The 14,384-nt window shown below is 40.3% G+C and overlaps 1 protein-coding gene across 1 annotated transcript in view; it reads left to right on the top strand.

Annotated features, from left to right (window-relative positions):
• The window catches only part of LOC122441399 (cytochrome c oxidase assembly factor 5), a 30,807-nt gene extending 16,660 nt beyond the window's left edge, over positions 1 to 14,147 (top strand). The window contains exons 2-3 of the mRNA XM_043467890.1: positions 11,430 to 11,513; positions 13,622 to 14,147. Of these exons, the coding sequence (XP_043323825.1) occupies positions 11,430 to 11,513; positions 13,622 to 13,663 (126 nt within the window). The 3' untranslated portion in view covers positions 13,664 to 14,147. The remainder of the gene's footprint in view (positions 1 to 11,429; positions 11,514 to 13,621) is intronic.
• The last annotated feature ends 237 nt before the right edge of the window (positions 14,148 to 14,384 follow it).

Genomic DNA, 14,384 nt, shown 5'->3' with positions numbered 1-14,384 from the left:
GATGTTTCTCCTCTCACCCAAAGAGTTGCCCGATGTGGGGATCAGACCCTTGCTTCAGTTCCCCCACCCACTGAGGGCAGGTCCAGTCCTACTAACTCTCCTAACTCTCCTGTCTTTCCCCCTACTTCCTTCGTCCTACCGAATTTTGTGTGGTTCTATATATTCCTTCCCAGTGGTCAGGTACTTCTGCCTGCTCTCAGCTGGTGTTCTGCAAGCACTTCTGTGTCTGAAGGTGTATTCCTGATGAATCCGTGGAGAGAGATGTACTTCCACATCCACTTACTCCTCTGCCATCTTTTTCTCCCCTTGTCTGGTTCTAACTGTTGCTTCCTGACCTGCATACAGGTTTCTTAGGAGACAGCAGAAGACAGGTAAGGGGATTTGGTATTCCCATCTCTTTAATACTTTTCCACAGTTTGTTGTGAGCCACACAGTCAAAGGTTTATCAGGGCAAATCCCAGGGCAAAAAAGTAGATGTTTTTCTGAAATCCCTTTGCTTTATGATCCAATGAATGTTGGCAATTTGATCTCTGATTCCTTTTCTAAACCCAGCTAGTATATCTTGAAGTTCTCGGTTCATGTAGTGCTGAAGCCTTGCTTGAAGGATTTTGAGCATAACTTTACTAGCTAGTGAATTGAGTGCAATTGTATGGTAGTTTGAACATTTTTTGGCATTGCCTTTCTTTGGGATTGGAATGAAAACTGATCTTTTCTGGTCCTTTGCCCATTGCTGAGTTTTCCAAGTTTGCTGACATATTGAGTGCAGCACTTTAATAGCATCATCTTTTAAGATTTTAAATAGCTCAGCTGGAATTCCATCACCTTCTCTAGCTTTTGTTTGTTTGTTTGTTCTTTGCTTATGTTTTTATTTTTATTTTTAAAAAATTAATTTATTTTAATTGGAGGATAATTACAGTATTGTGATGATTTTTGCCATACATCAACATGAATCGGCCATAGACATACATGTGTCCCCTCCATCCTGAATCCCCTTCCCACCTCCCTCCCCACCCTATCCCTCTAGGTTGTCCCAGAGCGCCAGCTTTGGGTGCTTTGCTTCTTGCATCAAACTTGCATGAGTCATCTGTTTTACATATGGTAATATATATGTTTCAATGCTATTCTCTCAAGTTATCCCATCCTTGCCTTCTCCCACTGAGTCCAAAAGTCTGTTCTTTACATCTGTGTCTCCTTTGTTGCCCTGCATGTAGGATTGTTGGTACCATCTTTCTAAATTCCATATGTATGTGTTAATATACAGTATTTGTCCTTCTCTTTCTGATATGCTTCGTTCTGTGTAATCAACTCCAGGTACATCTACCTCATTCGAACTGACTCAAATGCATTAGTTTTTATAACTGAGTAATAGTCCATTGTGTATATGTACTACAGCTTCCTTATCCATTCATCTGCCAGTGGACATCTAGGTTGCTTCCATGTCTTAGCTATTGTAAATAGTGCTGCAGTGAACATTGAGGTACTTGTGTCTCTTTCATTTCTGGTTTCCTTGGGGTTTATGCCCAGCAGTGAGATTGCTGGGTTGCATGGCAATTCTGTTCCTGGTTTTTTGAGGAATCTCCACACTGTTCTCCACCAACAGTGTAAGAGGGTCCCCTTTTCTCCATATCCTCTACAGCATTTATTGTTTGTAGACTTTTTGATGATGACCATTCCAGTCTGTGTGAGATAATACTTCATTGTGGTTTTGATTTGCAATTCTCTAATAATGAGAAATGTCAAGCATCTTTTCATGTGTTTACTAGCCATCCGTATGTCTTCTTGGAGAAATGTCTGTTTAGGTCTTTTGCCCACTTTTTGATTGGGTTGTTCATTTTTCTCGAATTGAGCTGCTAAATATATTTTGGAGATTAGTCCTGTGTCAGTTGTTTCATTTGCTATTGCTTTCTCCCATTCTGAGGGCTGTCTTTTCACCTTGTTTATAGTTTCCTTCATTGTGCAAAAGGTTTTACATTTAATTAGGTCCCATTTGTTTATTTTTTAATTTCCGTTACTCTGGGAGGTGAGTCAGAGAGTGTTCTGTCTGTTTTTGTCTGAGAGTTTTATAGTTTCTGGTCTTACATCTAGGTCTTTAATCCATTTTGAGTTTATTTTTGTGTGTGGTGTTAGCAACTGTCCTAGTTTCATTCTTTTAAACATAGCTGACCAATTTTCCCAGTACCACTTGTTGAAGAGACTGTCTTTCCTCCATATTTTTGCTTCCTTTGTCAAAGATAAGGTGTCCATAGGTGTGGATTTATCTTCAAACTTTCTATTTTGTTCCATTGATCTTACTTCTGTCTTTGTGCCAGTACTGTCTTGATGACTGTAGTTTTGTAGTATAAAGTTGGGAAAGTTGATTCTAGTTCCATTCTTCTTTCTCAAGATTGCTTGGCTATTTTGGATCTTTTGTGGCTCATACATATTGTGAAATTATTGGCTTTAATTCTGTGAAAAATACCATTGGTAGTTTGATAGGGATTGCATTGAATCTATAGATTGCTTTGGGTAGTATATTCATTTTCACTATATTGATTCTTCCAATCCAAGAACATGGTATTTCTCCATCTATTTGTGTTATCTTTGATTTTTTTCATCAGTGTTTTACAGTGTCTGTATGTCTAAATATTTTATTCTTTTCATTGCAATGGTGAATGGGATTGTTTCCTTAATTTTTCTCTCTCATTTCATTGTTGGTGTATAGGAATGCAAGGGATTTCTGTGTATTCATTTTATATCCTTTGAATTTACTACTTTCATTGATTAGCTCTAGTTATTTTCTGCTGGCATCTTCAGGGTTTTCTATGTAGAGAATCATGTCATCTGCAAACTGTGAGAGATTTACTTCTGTTTTTCCATCCTGGATTCCTTTTTCTTCTTTTTCTTCTCTGATTGCTGTGGCTAGGATTTCCAAAACTATGTTGAGTAGCAGTAGTGAGAGTGGGCACCCTTGTCTTGTTCCTGATTTTCGAGGAAATGCTTTCAAGTTTTAGCCATTGAGGATAATGTTTGCTGTGGGTTTGTTGTATATGGCTTTTATTATCTTGAGGTATGTCCCTTCTGTGCCTACTTTCTGGAGAATATTTTTCATAATGAGTTTTGAATTTTATTAAAGGCTTTCTCTGCATCTATGGGAATAATCATATGGTTTTTATCTTTCAATTTGTTGATATGGTGTATCACATTGATTGATTTGTGAATATGGAGGAGTTCTTACTTCCTTGGACTAAAGCCCACTTGATCATGATGTATGATCTTTTTAATATGTCATTGGATTCTGTTTGCCAGAATTTGTTGAGGATTTTTGCATCTATGTTCATCAGTGATATTGGCCTATAGTTTACTTTTTTTGTGTGTGGCATCTTCATCTGGTTTTGCTATCAGAGTGATTATGGCCTTGTAGGATGAGTTTGGAAGTTTTCCTTCCTCTGTGATTTTCCAGAAGATTTTGAGTAGGATAGGTATTAGCTCTTCTTGAAATTTTTGGTAAAGTTCACCTGTGAAGCCATCTGGTCCTGGGCTTTTGTTGGTTGGAAGATTTTTGATTATAGTTCTGTTTTCCATGCTTGTGAATTTCTACTTCTTCCTGGTTCAGTTTTGGAAGGTTATGCTTTTCTAAGAATTTGTCCATTTCTTCCAAGTTGTCCATTTTATTGGCATATGGTTGCTCATAGTAGTTTATGTTTGTTTGTATTTGTGTGTTGTCTGTTGTAATTTCTCCATTTTCATTTCTAATTTTATTGATTTGAGTAATCTCCCTCTTTTTTATCTTGATGAGTTTGGCTAACAGTTTGTCTGTTTGGTTTATCCTCTTGATATCTTTTTCATTTATTTCTGCTGATTTTTATGATTTCTTTCCTTCTACTAACTTTGGGTTTTTATTGTTCTTTTTCTAGTTGCTTTAGGTATAAGGCTAGGTTGTTGATTTGATTTTTCTTTTGTTTCTTGAGGTAGGCTTATATTGCTGTGAACTTGCCTCTTACACTGCTTCACTGAATTCCATAGGTTTTGGGTTGCCATGTTTTCAGTATCATTTGTCCCTATGCATGTTTTGACTTCTTTTTTATTTCCTCAGTGGTCTGCTGGTTACTCAGAAGCGTGCTGTTCGGCCTCCATGTGTTTGTGTGTTCTTACGGTTTCCTTTTCCTGTAGTTATCTAATCTTACAGTATTGTGATCAGAAAAAACTCTTGAAATGATTTCAGTTTTTTAAAACTCACCAAGGCTTGATTTGTGGCCCAAGATGTGATCTATCCTGGAGAATGTTCCATGCACATTTGAGAAAAAAGTGAAATCCATTGTTTTGGGGTGAAATGCCCTGCAGATATTGATTAGGTCTGTGTGTTCCAATGTATCATTTAAAGCTTGTTAATTTTCCGTCTGGATGATCTGTCCATTGATGTGAGTGGGATATTAAAGTCCCCCAATATTTTTGTGTTACTATCAGTTTCCCCTTTAATAGTTGTTAGAATTTGCCTTATGTGTTGAGATGTTCCTATGTTGGGTGCATATATATTTATAATTGTTACATCTTTTTCTTGGATTAACCCCTTGATCATTATGTAGTATCCTTCTTTGTCTCTTATAACAGTTCCTTTTTTTTAAGCATTTTATCTGATATGAGTATTGCTACTCCAGCTTTCTTTTGGTCTCCATTTGCATGAAATATCTTTTCCATCTTGACAGTAACACAAAAATATTGGGGGACCTTAATATCCCACTCATACCAGCAGACAGATCATCCAGACAGAAAATTAACAAGCTTTAAATGATACATTGGGCCACACAGACCTAATCGATATCTGCAGGGCATTTCGCCCCAAAACAATGGATTTCACTTTTTTCTCACTTTTTTCCATCCTCACTTTCAGTTTGTATGTGTCCCTTGGTTTGAGGCGGGTCTCTTGTAGGCAGCATTATATAGGGGTCTTGTTTTTTTAGTATCCATTCAGCCAGTCTTTGTCTTTGGTTGGAGCATTTAAGCTACTTATGTTTAAGGTAATTATTGATAAGTATGATCCCATTACCATTTACTTTATTGTTTCATAAACCTTTTCTGTGTTTCCTGTCAAGAGAAAATCCTTTAGAATTTGTTGAAGTGCTGATTTGGTGGTGCTGAATTTGGTTAGCTTTTGCTTGTCTGTAAAGCTTTTGATTTCTTCTTTAAATCTGACTGAGATCTTTGTTGGGTTGAGTAATCTTGGTTGCTTTTTCCTTTCATCACTTAAATATATCCTGCCATTTGTTTCTGGCCTGCAGAGTTTCTGTTGAAAGATTAACTGTTATCCTTATGAGGAGCCCCTTGTGTGTTATTTGTTGCTTTTCCCTTGCTGCTTTTAATATTTATTCTTTGTGTTTAATTTTTGTTAGTTTGATTAATATGTGTCTTGGTGTGTTTCTCCTTGGGTTTATCCTGTATCCTGTATAAGGCTGTCCTCATTTCTTTCTATTCTTTGTTCTTTTTTTGCACTCTGTTTCATTTATTTATACCACTCTATCATCCAGCTCACTTATCCTTTCTTCTGCCTCAATTACTTTACTGTTCCCTCCAGAGTATTTTTCATCTCAGTTATTACATTGCTCATTACTGATTGGCTGTTCTTTATTCCTTCTAGGTCCTTGTTAAACATTTCTTATGTCTTCTCAATCTGTGTCTCTAGTCTACATTTCTGTATCTCCATTTTGTTTTCAAGATTTTGTATCATCTTTACTATCATCATTCTGAATTCTTTTTCAGGTAGAATCCCTATTTCTTCATCTTTGGTTTGGTTTGGTGGTATTTTTCATATTCTTTCACCTGCTGGGTATTTCTTTGCCTTTTCATTTTATTTAGTGTTCTGTGTTTACGATCTGCTTTCTGCAGGCTGGAGGGTCATAGTTCCTCTTAATTGTGGAGTCTGCTCCCTGTGGGTTGGGTTGGCCCAGTGACTTGTGTCTGTCTCCTGGTGAATGGAGCTGGATTTTGCCTCTCTGGAGGGCAGTGCAGTGTCCAGTAGTGAGTTTATGGTTTGGTATACCTTTGGGCGGCCTTTTTTTTCTTCATGTTCAGTGTCATGTTCCTGCTTTGCTGGAGGATTAGTGTGGGGTGTCTAACACTGGAGGTTGCTGGTTTTTGGGTGGAGCTTGATCTCAGTGTAGTATGGAGGTTTTGGGGTAGGCCCTTATCTATTAATGTTCCCTGGGGTCAGGAGTTTTGTTATGGTCCAAAGTTCTGGAGTTGAGCCTCCTGCCTCTGGGTTTTGGTCCCCACCTTTTACAGTAGCATCAAGACTTCAGCCACACAGCACAGAAGACAAAACCACTAGGTTAATGATGAAACAACTCTCCACAGCCAGAAACAAAGAGATTCACAGAGTTATACAGGAAAGAGAAGAGGGAGAAAGGAGATATAGGTGATCAGAAGGAGAAAAGGGGGAGTCAAAAGGGAAGGGACCAATCAAGCCAGTAATCCCTAAGTGAAAATGCATATTGAAAATTAGACTCTCAAAGATACAAAATTAATAACAAAAGCTCAAAAAGCAAAAGTTAAAAACCTAAAGTAAAAATTAGGCTCCCAAAAGTACAATATACAAAAAGCCAGAGTCAAACATAAAAATAAAGAATGTGGAATTTATTTAAAAAGTAAGTTTTTTTAAAGAAAGATATAAGTAGGCTATTAAAAAAAAAGTTAAAGGAGTACTAAAGAAGCATATTAGGACAGTATGAGGGAAAAAAGAAAAAGCAAAGGAACGGGGGAAAAGAGGGGAAAAAAGATAAAATAATAATAAGAAAGGGATTTAAAAAATAATAAAAACTTAAAAAATAATAACAAGAAAAACATATCTGGAAATGTCTCTGGAGCTGTTGTGGGTAGTGTGGGGTCAGTTCAGTGTCAGATATTCAGCTTGTACTTGTTCTCAAAGTCTGCGGTTGCCCCTCAGATGTACCGTCACAGCTTAGCTGCAGGATTTTAATCTGTTGGACCTGCCAGCTCTGGAGCGGTTCCCCCTGCTTTTCATTGCTTAGGCTGGCCTCCTCTGTTTGCAGGTCCCTCTTCAGTTCCCGCTTTCTGCTCTGATGAGAGGGTGAAAGTGGCCACTAATGTGGGCTCACTTGCTCAGCTGTGCTTTGGAGGGGGAGGGACGCTACAAACAAAACACACTGGCCTGGAGCACTTGCAGGGGATGGACCACATTGGGGTCGCCACAGCCCCAGGCAGCATGCACCTCCCAAGTCCAAGCTGCTCAGGCTCCCGGGGGCACTGCGAGGGCACAGTCCCTCGTGGGCTGTGCATTTCCTCAGGGGAGCTAGTCTCAGGCTATGACACCACCGGCAGATGTGAACCATCCAGGACCCCAGGAAGACGTGGTGAGCGGTTGGCAGCCTGCTCAGTGCTTGGTGGGAAGTATGGTCCCTGGGGCTGAGATTGCAGTGGCCCTTTGCCTTTCGCCTCTGGCTGTCCTGCGCCTGTCTCTCTGCCTCCAGGGAGAGCCACAAACAGCAGCTCTCCTTTGCTATTTGTGAGGGTGTGACCCTTTGTTCTGAGTGCGCCAGGGGTCACGGTGCGGCACTGGAGCCTTCCGGAGGGAAAGGTCCTGTTTTTCTTTGTCCCTCTGTTTGGGGTTCCCCATTCTGTCTGTGCTCTGTCACGCTGGTCCCCTCACTGAGTCCTCATGGCGTTCAACCCCGGTCTTTTCCCCAAGGCCCGACCGTGCAGCACGCACCTCTGTACCCAGCCCCACTCACTGTGGGATTGCAAGCATGGGAGCTGCTTCTTGGCTGGTAATTGCCTTTCGGAAGGATTTCTGTGGCGATTTTTTTATGCTGCCTCTGAGATTCCAAAGCTCCCCACTGATTCCACCTATGAGATGTCTTCCTATTGTGTGGAAACTTCTCAAATTCCTCCCCAGGACAAGTCTCCATCCTGAAATCCTTTGTCTCCCTTTTCGTCTTTATCCTTTGTGCCATGTAATTTCAGAGAAATTGGTATCTGGGGTCCTCTGCCAGCGTTCAGAAGTTGTTTTGTGGAGGTTGCTCCACACGCAGGTGATCTTTTAATGTGTCTGTCGGGGAGAAAGTGGTCTCCCCCTCCTGTTCCTCTGCCATCTTGGAACCACTCCCCCCCCCAGCTTTGTAGTGATGCTTCCTAAGGCCCACTGACTTCACACTCGGGGATATCTGGCTCTTAGTGAGTGACTACACCACCATGGTTTTCTGGGTCATTAGCACATTTTTGGTACAGTCCTGCTGTGTATTCTTGCTACCTCCTCTTAATCTCTTCTGCTTCTGTTAGGTCTTTAGCATTTCTGTCCTTTATTGTGCCCATCCTTGCATGAAATCTTCTCTCGATATCTCCAATTTCATCAATGAGATCCCTAGTCTTTCCCATTCTGTTATTTTCCTCTCTTTCTTTGCATCATTCATTTAAGAATCTAGTAGGCAGATCTAATCCCTTGAATCTATTTGTCACCTCCACTGTATAATCATAAGGGATTTGATTTAGGTAATACCTGAATGGTCTAGTGTTTTTCCCTACTTTCTTTAGTTTAAGCCTGAATTTTCCAGTAAGGAGCTTATGATGTGAGCTAGGTAAGAGCTAAAATTTAGTAGTATTTCAGTAGGTAAACATTCTGTTACCTCCACTAACTTTGTTCATAGTAATGCTTCTTAAGACCCACTTCACACTCCAAGATGTCTGGCTCTAAGTGAGTGATCACACCACTGTGGTTATCTGGGTCATAATGACCTTTTTTGTATAGTTCTTCCACGTGTTCTTTCTACCCTTTCTTAATCTCTTCTGCTTCTGTTAAATTGTTACTGTAACGTTTTATAGGAGGCAGTGACCAAAACCATCCAAAAGAAAAAATAATGCCAGAAAGGAAAAGTTCAGTTCAGTTCAGTCGCTCAGTTGTGTCCAACTCTGTGACTCCATGGACTGCAGCACGCCAGGCCTCCCTGTCCATCACCAACTCCCGGGGTTTACTCAAACTCATGTCCATCGAGTCGGTGATGCCATCCAGCCATCTCATCCTCTGTCGTCCCGTTTTCCCCCTGTCTACAGTCTTTGCCAGCATTAAGGTCTTCTCAAATGAGTCAGCTCTGCATCAGATGGCCAAAGTATTGGATTATCAGTTTCAGCATCAGTTCTTCCAATGAACACTCAGGACTGATCTTTAGGATGGACTGGTTGGATCTCCTTGTAGTCCAAGGGACTCTCAAGAGTCTTCTCCAACACCAGAGTTCAAAAAGCATCAATTCTTCGGCACTCAGCTTTCTTTATAGTCCAACTCTCACATCCATACATGACCACTGGAAAAACCGTAGCCTTGACTAGACGGACCTTTGTTGGCAAAGTAACATCTCTGCTTTTTAATATGCTGTCTAGGTTGGTCATAACTTTTCTTCTAAGGAGCAAGCGTCTTTTAATTTCATGGCTGCAGTCACCATCTGCAGTGATTTTGGAGCCCCCAAAAATAAAGTCAGCCACTGTTTCCCCATCTGTTTGCCATGAAGTGATGAGACCGGATGCCATGATCTTAGTTTTCTGAATGTTGAGCTTTAAGCCAACTTTTTCACTCTGCTCTCACTTTCAAGAGGCTGTTTAGTTCTTCTTCACTTTCTGCCATCAGGGTGGTGTCATCTGCATATCTGAGGTTATTGATATTTCTCCCAGCAATCTTGATTCCAGCTTGTGCTTCATTCAGCCCAGCGTTTCTCATGATGTACTCTGCATATAAGTTAAATAAGCAGGGTGACAATATACAGCCTTGACGTACTCCTTTCCCGATTTGGAACCAGTCTGTTGTTCCATGTCTAGTTCTAACTGTTGCTTCCCTGACCTGCATACAGGTTTCTCAAGAGGCAGGTCAGGTGGTCTGGTATTCCCATCTCTTTCAGAATTTTCCACAGTTTATTGTGATCCACACAGTCAAAGGCTTTGGCATAGTCAATAAAGCAGAAATAGATGTTTTTCTGTAACTCTCTTGCTTTTTCGATGATCCAACGGATGTTGGCAATTTGATCTCTGGTTCCTCTGCCTTTCCTAAAACCAGCTTGAACATCTGGAATTTCACGGTTCACATATTGCTGAAGCCTGGCTTGGAGAATTTTGAGCATTACTTTACTAGCATGTGAGATAAGTGCAGTTGTGCAGTAGTTTGAGTATTCTTTGCATTGCCTTTCTTCAATTTAAGTCTGAATTTGGCAATAAGGAGTTCATGATCTGACCCACAGTCAGCTCCGTCTTGGGTGGCCCTACACAGCATGGCTTAGTTTCAGTGAGTTAGGCAAGACTGTGGTCCATGTGATCAGATTGGCTAGTTGTCTGTGGTCGTGGTTTCAGTCTCTCTACCCTCTGATGCCCTCTCTCAGCGCCTGCCGTCTTACTGGGGCTTCTCTTACCTTGGACGTGGGGTAGCTCCTCACGGCTACTCCAGCTCTGCGCAGCCACCACCTGCTGCAAGTGGTTGTCTGAAAAACCAATGGTTGTCTGGGATTTACCTACTAAAATACTACTAAATTTTAGCTGTTATCTGCTTTCACAGTTACTTTATCAAGTGTGATTTTTAAAGTCTTATTATTTGTTAAGAGTCAGAAATAGCACTAATCTTATAGCAGTACCAGCTAGTGAACTTCAACAATATCCTGTCTTGTTGGCAGAAAGGGAATGGTTCAATCCAATTTTCTTAAGCTCTTATGAGCTTTCACTGCTTAAAGACAAGTTAATTACACATTGAGCCCAAGATCTTCCCTCACCAGTATATATAAATTCTGTTAAAAATTTCACTTTCCTTTTCCAATTCTTACTCAGTGAGCTTCTCAGAATAGAGAACTTGACTGTGAAGGTAAGGGGTGGGAAAATGCAAAGATGTGTTCCCGGTAGACTTGCTTGTGTAAAAGGATAATGTAACTGGAGACTCTAAAGCAAGCTGATCCTGGCTTCCAGGACAAGGCCCTCCCCTTCGCTCCCAGTGTTCCTGAGCTCTCACCTGCATGCCCTCTCTCTCCCGCCTCCGTCTCCGCCTCACACACTATCTCCCCTGTCTTTAGGACTCCTTGAGTGTGTAAGTTTGAAAAACACTGAAGAAACCCCAGTACTACTTTCACCTCCACTCTTTTCCTTTCTTACACATAAGGAGCTAGAGATTTCAGTTTCTAGATTTTTATATAAACATTTTAAAGAAAAGTGCCTCATGGAAACCAGTGTTTTCAAGAATTCAAGGGTATCCTTAAAGTGCCCCCAAATTATTTTACACATTTTTTATTTTATCCTTTTCTCCTTAGGTACTGACAGTTAAAATGATTTATGAATTATTTCTTTTTTTTTATGAGTTATTTCTTATATAAATTACTGTTTTCTCCTTTTGCTTAGCTTAAAAAAAAACAAAACTGGACAGTTACTTTGGTACTTTGTGAGAGAATTTCCCATGTATTTATATTGTTTTTGTGTCACAGGAAGGAAAATCCCCCCGGCAGTGTCTGAAGGAAGGAAACTGCAAGGCTTTGAAATACTCGTTTTTTGAGTGTAAGAGGTCAATGGTAAGTGCCTAAAGATTTTTAAAAGCTTATGCTCAAAATTAGCTCTGTGGATTTAAATATGTGAGTGACTTAGTAATTATAAATAGGTTGCAGTGATGTCATTTGGAAAAAAAGATGTATTTTTTCTCACCCAGTGAATTAATGTGAGGTTCATGGAAACCCACTGCTGATTGCTCTGTTATGCTGACCACAGCAGCTGAACTTCATAAATTTCTAAAAAAGAGTTAAGACCATGGTCTTGGCAAGTACAAATGGAAAAAAATTGATGTTGGTCCCTGTGTATTTGGGTCATTTGACAGTTACACAGCCACAATGTGGGGGTCTAGAGTGTGTGCCCTGTGCCTTACATGTGGATGTGACTAGAAGGTTGGCACCTGTGTTTGAGTCTGTAGTGATGAACTGTGGAGAAACAGCCTCAAGGACATCACAAATCCCATGGTTTCTACTCTAGTGTTCTTTGATTCAAAGATCTACAAAGGTCTTTGGAATAGAACCAGGAGCTTTGTCTTTGTGAAAAGAAAATAAGAAATCACAAAAATGAACATTCCTTTAAAAACAGCAGCAACTTTAACTTGAACATGCTCTTGATTGGTCAGCAGCACTTAAATCCCTTTCCTTTTGTTGATAGGAGAAGCAGAGCACATAGGATATTATAATCTGGGAGGCTGGAGAAAAACTTTGCTAACTAATCAGATCCAGGGAGGTGTAAAGTGAGATTAAATTTGGCAATGCTTTCTCAAGTGATACAGTTCTTTGCCATATTTTCCTGTCATTTAATGTAGTAAAAGAGGATTTTCTTGCTTTCTCCCACACAGTTTTGTTACCCTTGTAAAATGCAAGCCTTTAGACCTTTCAAGAATGTTAAATCATGTTTATATAATTGAGAAGTCATAAAGAACAGTTAGTGTAGGAGGCGATGAGGTGTCCTTATTAATCACAATGACTGGATTTGTAATAAACTCCCTGTTAATTCCCATCCTGAAGCTCAGGCTTTGATCTCCAAAGAACATTAAGAAATCAGAACATGTAAAACTTTTCCACAGTTTATCTGCCTTCTGCAGACATTTGTAATAATCTTGAGTAAAAAGTAAACATGCTTCTGACCATTTCTAAATATCAGTACAAGGCAGAACTTCACTCACACTTTGACTTCAGAAAGAGCAGCATTGGGAACTTTTTAGCAGATTTAAGAGATCTTGCCACCTTTCTTCAAGACTAGGACTTACTGTTAGTCCTCCAGTGTAAGGAACTAACTGTTGCAACTTCAGTTGGCAAAAACCTGAAATAAAAATGATTTAAATTGTGCTGGTAATTTTGCTTAATATTTCAAACAATGGGTATGTAACTCAGTGAAGGTGAGATGGTAGGTTTGAATTGGCTGTGCCCTCTTAATAAATAGCATCTCATCATCCTGATCATGATCCCCCTGTTTGAAGATTACTTACTTTTTGAAAATGTGGCTCTTAGCCACTGTATCTAGTGCTCAGATGAAGAAGTAGTGGCCTGCCCCACCTGGCTGTGTTGCCCTCATTAATGGAGTTTAGCTCTAAGCTGATCCAGTCCTCGGGATCTGTGGGGTGGCACTGACTGTGCCGTCTTGCCTTCTGTGCTGACTGGGCCTCCACCCCGTGGCGCCACCTGAGAAGTGGCTGTGCCGCGAGGCTTACGCCAGAGAGCGTGCAGCTGGCCGACGGGTAGCAATTTAAGGACTTGTCATCTCAGAATGGCTGTGTGTTACGTATATCTCACGGCTCTTTCCTCAGTTACTATTTAAAGACGCTAAAAACACTTGAATATTAACCGAAATAAAGCTTAATTAGAAAGTCAGCTTTGTTAGAAGAATAATGTATATTGAGTGTACTCCAGAAAAAAAGATGAATGTAAGTTGGACTCAAGAAGAAAATTCTTCCTGTGACCATAAATGGAATTTTTGTTTTTAATGCCATCTTTCCCTCTGTTATTTATTTTTTTTCCTGCCCTGAGCTGTGACAGTTGCCTTTTTGATATGCTGGAAGCTGGTTTACTCCTCTCATGTAGTAACACCTGTTACCAAAACTGTGTTTGATTATGGTGTCCAAATTATGATTTACTTGTGTATTTATTTTCAGTTGGATGCCAGATCAAGATTCAGGGGAAGAAAAGGATATTGATACTACTATGTTGAAACCAAGATGAAAACAACAAAGGACTCTGGTCATTAAACCAGAGAAGCCAAAATAAGAAACATACTTTTTGTTACATCTGTTCAGGTGGACCAGTTTTTTCCTCCATGAAACAAGAAAATGGATGAGTTCTGGTTTCCAGTAGGTATAAATGATTCTCTTGCTCTAAGTTATTCTTAGAATAAAAATTTAATTGAATAGTTGTGAGCTGAGAACATAATAGATGTGTTTTAAGAACTGTTCTGAAGCACAGGGAACGGAAAGATTGTTAGTTTCCACTGACTTCTCAACCAGATGACACAATTTGTGCATCCTTTTTCAGTACTGTGGAGGCCAGGGGTGGGACCGTGAGAATCAGCATGCAGCCTGATGAGAAAATATCCGTCTGGAAGGTGTAGGCTAAAACTTTCTTTTATTCAGATTGTACTATTTAGTTCCAAAATAAATTGTGTTTGACTACTTGGTGAAGAAATGCTTCCCCTGCACTGATTCATTCAGTAACAACCTCGAAACGTTAATGTCACTCATTAGGCAAAGCTGGGACTATGCAGCCAGGCCTTCTGGCCTCCCTCTCCTGAGTTTTTTTCTGTTTCCTGACCTCATTTTCAGGCTGGCCCTCTCTCCAAAATGGGGAAGAGGCCAGTGTCCCGTCCCCCGCTGCCGCCCTCCCCCCGCCCCCCCACCCCGCCAAAGCACACATCCTTAAAGT

Source organism: Cervus canadensis, chromosome 5 (genome assembly GCF_019320065.1).
Source record: "Cervus canadensis isolate Bull #8, Minnesota chromosome 5, ASM1932006v1, whole genome shotgun sequence".
In the NCBI taxonomy this organism is placed as follows: domain Eukaryota; kingdom Metazoa; phylum Chordata; class Mammalia; order Artiodactyla; family Cervidae; genus Cervus; species Cervus canadensis.
This window is presented reverse-complemented; position numbering and strand designations above follow the sequence as displayed.